At 37.5% G+C, this 5,673-nt stretch overlaps 1 protein-coding gene across 1 annotated transcript; it reads right to left on the bottom strand.

Annotated features, from left to right (window-relative positions):
• Positions 1-1,482: 1,482 nt before the first annotated feature.
• Positions 1,483-2,430, bottom strand: LOC136610118 (putative olfactory receptor 2B8). The gene has a single exon (XM_066589379.1). It carries the CDS (start codon positions 2,428-2,430, stop codon positions 1,483-1,485), a length of 948 nt encoding a protein of 315 aa, XP_066445476.1.
• Positions 2,431-5,673: the final 3,243 nt, after the last annotated feature.

Here is a 5,673-nt window from a genome sequence, read left to right as displayed (position 1 = left end):
AGAGCACACTGCAGTTCCTTCACCAGACAAGTACAAGCAGAACGGGGTCTGTACGGTACCATTTGTAATCCTTCTGCTTTCCCTGAAGCCTTCATGTTTTTCTCTCTGATGAATCAAGGGATCTTCAATTTAGTATTAGCTCACAGAACATCATGTCTCACAGGACCTCTTATTGGTAGGGATGCACAATTCACTCCCTCCAGAGATCCCTTGGAGCCAACTTTATCATAAGGCTGCATGCACACAGATTGATAAAAAGTTGCACCCCAAAAAAATTGGGCTCAACTTTTTATCAGTCCAAGTGCATACAGACATGCCATTCAAGTGCTGTCCGATGTGCAGGACACCACACATTGCATGGACTATTTTCATTAGACAGAATCAGATAGAAATAGGACATGCTGCTTTTTTTTTTTACTCTTACTATTTGTCTGAGTAAAAAAACTGTGCCTCCAAGAAGAGAATGTGGATAGGTATCTGGAGACCTGGAGTAAATGGCTATTCTACAAACGTAGTCAGAACTATCTGCTTACAGAATTCCACAAACCCCCTAGCGGCGAATCATTCTCTCACGTGTGAAAAAAAAAGGTTTTTTTTGTTGTCTGTCTACACACAGTATAGATATAAATTCTCTATTACAAACTAAAATTAATATGCATTTATTTCAATTCAGCTTTTTTGTTTTTGTTCTTTTCTATTCAGTACATTTGGATAAATAATACAGAATTGGCCGTTATTGTATTGTTATTTTATTAGTGCTCTGCATGTTAGCAGAGAAGCTGTTTCCTCCTCATGTGTTTCCCATTGTCAATCCTGATAAGTAACGTTCCCTCCTTGTTTCTGTACCCATTCAAAACTGTATAAATAAAGAATATATATATATATATATATATATATATATATATATATATAAATGCCCATGTGAATACACCCATTCAAATGAAGGGGTACTATCTTCGTCCGTTTTTTGGATTGATATACTGTAGATTTTTATCATTGCATTTGAGTTTGGAAAATCCACAGTGTATTACAGCAGCTGCAGAATGGATAGGATTATAATACATTTCATCCACATACTGAGGACATTTCATCTTAGAATCCATATAGAAATTGATATGATGCGGATTTAAAATCTGCAGCATGTCAATTTATGCTGCAGATTGTCACTACAGATTCCACAACTTTTAATGAGTGGGGTAAAATCCACAGCAAATATGACTTTAACATACAGCTGTAGCAATCAGTGTCATGACTGGTGCATTGTGATATAGTTGGCCTATGATGCGTAAAATATAAGCTTAATATTTGTTTCATGTGCAAATCCTGTGTGGATAGGAAAATCCCTCCTGCTAGTTGCTATTAAGTAATCTGATTATGCTTAGTGGGTAAATCGATGGCTGTCATTGGCTTATTACATATGGTTGATGAATTCCAAATACTTGCTTGATGACTACCAATAATGTAGAGAAGCTTATTTTGGCTTTAACTGAGCAGATATGATATAACCTTCTTCCTTGTGGTTTCTCTCAATGCTAATTTTACATCTTTGTTTCTCAAAGTATAGATCAGAGGATTTAGCATGGGGGTTATAACACTGTAGAACAAGGTGGCCATTTTGTCTTGGTTGGCGACATGAACAGTCCCAGGTCTCAAATATATAACGAAAATGGTTCCATAGAATAATGTGACCACAAGAACATGTGAAGCACAAGTGGAAAAGGCTTTTCTCTGTCCTCCGGTTGTACGAATCTTCATTATGCTGGAAATTATATTTGCATAGGTAAAAAAAATGATAAAAAACGGAGCTAAAGCTACTATAATAGCACAGAAGAAAAGGACAGTCTTATTAAGAGATGTATCTGCACAAGCCAGCTCGAGTAATGTGGGTTCCTCACAGAAAAAATGGTTCACTATGTTTGGCCCACAAAAAGGTAACTGTAATGTGTATACCGTGTTTATTAAAGAGACTATGAAGCCCCCAACCCAGCATGCACCTGCCATGCTAATGCACAACATGGGATGCATAATTTTAGTGTAGTGTAAGGGGCTACATATAGCTACATACCGGTCGTAGGCCATTGATAGCAGCAAAAAACACTCAGTCACTCCTAGAGACATATGAACACTCATTTGGGTGAAACAAGCATTAGAAGATATGGTTTTCTTCACTAATAAGAAATTTATGAGCATGTTAGGTACTACACATGAAGTATAGCAGATGTCTAAGAAGGAGAGATTTTTCAAGAAGAAGTACATTGGTGTGTGGAGTCGAGGGTTTACGTTACTGAGCCAAATTATTAACACATTACCTATCAAGGTAACTAAGTAGCATGTAAGAAAGACAATGAATAGTAATATCTGCATGTCCTGTCTGCCGGTTAGTCCTACAAGGATGAACTCGTCCACGGTGGTGGAATTCCATGTAAACATTTCAGAAGCCTGAAAAAAATGTTGAATATTATGTTAATAAATTGATATTGCAATCGCAAATGTGTACAAATCTATTATTGAAAAGACATCATACTCAATAATGTAGTACTTAAATCTGCATAAGCGCCAGAACAAGAAGTCGCACTATTAACGTGAATTTTCACTTACAATTATTGTAGTTGCTTTTTTTTCCCCATCTAAAAAAATGTAAAAATTGTACTGATTAATTTTACATTACTAGATTGGCGTGATATTTGCTACGCAAACATTAAATGGGTACGTTCACTTTTGCGATGTTTTCCTGCATGGCACCGCATTTCAATGCTATGCAGGAAAAGATGTGCAACATGTCCCTTCTTTTTGTGATATTGTACAATGTCGTCAATGGAGCCAGCGGCAGCAGCACTATTGACCCTATTGAAAACAACAGGAGAACATTGTGATTCTCTGCTGCAGCTGTGACAACCACGCCTGGGAATTCCTTTAGCCCCGCAGGGATGCAAGGCTGTTTCCATGTGAAAATACCCCTCATCCAGTGGTTTCCACATGGATTGCGAGGATGAAATCATGCCGTGATTCATGGCCTGATCCCGCCCTCGCCAGGGTAAAGGAGCCCTGACTCTCCCTAGCGGCGCTGTTGGCTGAAGCACAACAGTGCCGCTAGAATTAACATGTGAACTTTGACCTAGCCTGACAGATCACCCAATGTATCAAACTCAAATTTTATGATTTTATGGCGGTGGTGAGGATGTACCAAATCTAATGACTCCAAAATCATCCACTAAAGGTCACACAAATGGGGCAAAGTGTGGGGCAAAAAAAAGCCTGTATGCTGTTTTATATTAGATATCTTTATAGTGGTCAAAGTTTTCCTTTTTTCTTGATACAGAGCTTCAAATCACCTGCATAGATGTGGATTTAATGCCTTCTATTTATTTCAATGGGGCAGACAGAGATAGCCAAGTACAAAGCGCTCGGCTGTTTCCATCAGTCCCATTGAAACAAATGGAGCAGAACCAGCCATTGTCACAATAGGGTTCCCTTGACCCTATCCTGGCTCGACACCACAGCTTGTGGTGGTCAAGACTATGGAAGGAGGTGAACTAGCTGTTCTATGCTGTTTCTGTTATTCTCAAATAAGCGAATGAGAATGGAAACAGCGTAGCACAGGGAGCTGCTGTACACCGATTCTACAACTTGGGAGATGCAGAAACAGTGCAGAACACTCAGATTGCTTTTTTTTCTGTATTCCTAGTCAACAGTATGGGCTATATTCTCATCGCAGCCATGTTTGACTTAGATGGGAATACCCCTTTAGCTGACGTAAACAGCTGACAAGAAGCTATTAGTGACTGAATAACAGAAAAAGTATTTTCGTGTAAGGAAAAAATGTATGGAAATGACAGATGTCAAAGTGCTATATCCAGGCCAAAAAACATCAGGCAGGAGAATTTCCAAAAAAAAAAAGACTCCACGTAGTCACTGCATATAATGGTTATTTATTATAGAAGCGTAGGAGTCAGTGCTGGAATACTGAGATTTGTACAGATGGATGTGTGGGACCAAGAGAATCTACCATGAGGGAATAAAGAATGGCACATCACAGCTTAAAAAAATATATATGGTAGACATAGTATGATAGGTAAGATCTGCCTAATTCTCCCTTGACAAAGTCATCAAAGGTATTTGGAGCCTCTTTCGGAAGCTCTGCCAGATTTGACGGCAAGAATAGCACAGTATGCAAAATTATGTTAACAAAAAAGGAAGCTAATCAAGAGCCCCATTGTAAGTCAGTGGGGTTCATCAGGCAGCATTGGTATCTGTTAAATATCAGATCTGGCACTGTATCACGCTTCCCATTATAAGAAGAAGCCACAATGCACATGTGAATAGTCTAATTCTATCTTCATCACTATATATATATATATATATATATATATATATATATAATAAAATATATTTACATTGCAAGAACTGCATTGTCTATGGTCTTTGAAGTAATAGAAATGTACATCCTGGCCTTTTTATAGCAACCCATACAATGAGTTTTTCTTAACAAGTGCACTTTCTATACACTGAAATTTTCAGATTTGTTTATATAGTGATTAGTATTTTTTATATCTTTCTTAGTATATCATAAATGGATATAGTTGGTAGTGTTGCTTGGACTTGTTCCATAGCTGCAGAAAGTTTATTAATGCCCTCTTACAAATGTATGACTTATTCTTACCTTTTACTTTACCTTTCGGGTTCCTTCCTTGAAAGATGTCATATAGCTTTGAAGTCTTATGAAGCCATAATAGACAAATGAACATAAAACTATAACATATAGAGCTTCTATTGTCTTGACAGAATATATTTGAATATGCTCATCAAGCGCAGTTCCTCCACCAGCCATACTGATATGAATACAAGTACAACAGGCTTTCTCCAACATTAATATAATCTTTCTGCATTTCCTAGGGGAATATTTTGTATCCTTAGTGACAGATTGCTATTACAAGAAGTAAAGAAACTTTCACCAAGTTTAAGAAGTAAAGTTTTACCTCAGAGTACATTGCCTAACGTACATGTCATATAGGGATTATAGAAGTTTTGCTTGCTTTGTACAACTGCTGAACAACTTACCAGAAGGTTGTCACCTTTTATAAATAAATATCTATGATTATTTATTAACAGAGGTGGCTGTAACTATTGCAGAGATCACTACTGGGCACCAATACCTTGATGACCCACTTACTGTATACATAAGTAATCAAACTACTAACGACCACTTGTCTGTATGTTTGTGTGTGAGTGCTTCTTATTCTCCACCCCTGGTAACATCATCCCTCCGCCCCCTGGTGACGCCATCAATGGTCATAGAGCTGTGTAAACTATTTAGCCATCTGTACCATAGCAATTGAATCATTCTGCTGCTAGATTTAATACCGTATGTAAGAAAAATTTATGCAGTGAATATCATATGACTTAAATAATATGATATTTTCTTGGGGTCAGGGGGAGTTATAAAGAGCAGAGGGCTCCCATGCAAGAACGCTATATGGTAACCTTGCTTTTCATAATCACCATTTCATATCTGCATCTATCCCTCAGTCTTTGGTTTCAATTTTAAAAAAAACAAACAAACTGAAGCAAACTGGACCCATAGAGAGCAATATATATTTTTTACTCTCAGTTTGGGTTCAGTTTGACTCAGTTCTGTTCACTTTCACTTTTTCTGAACGGTAAAAAAGCACAGCT

Source organism: Eleutherodactylus coqui, chromosome 2 (genome assembly GCF_035609145.1).
Source record: "Eleutherodactylus coqui strain aEleCoq1 chromosome 2, aEleCoq1.hap1, whole genome shotgun sequence".
Classification (NCBI taxonomy): Eukaryota; Metazoa; Chordata; class Amphibia; order Anura; family Eleutherodactylidae; genus Eleutherodactylus; species Eleutherodactylus coqui.
The sequence above is the reverse complement of the archived record's forward strand: the minus strand, read 5'-3'. Positions and strand labels throughout refer to the sequence as shown.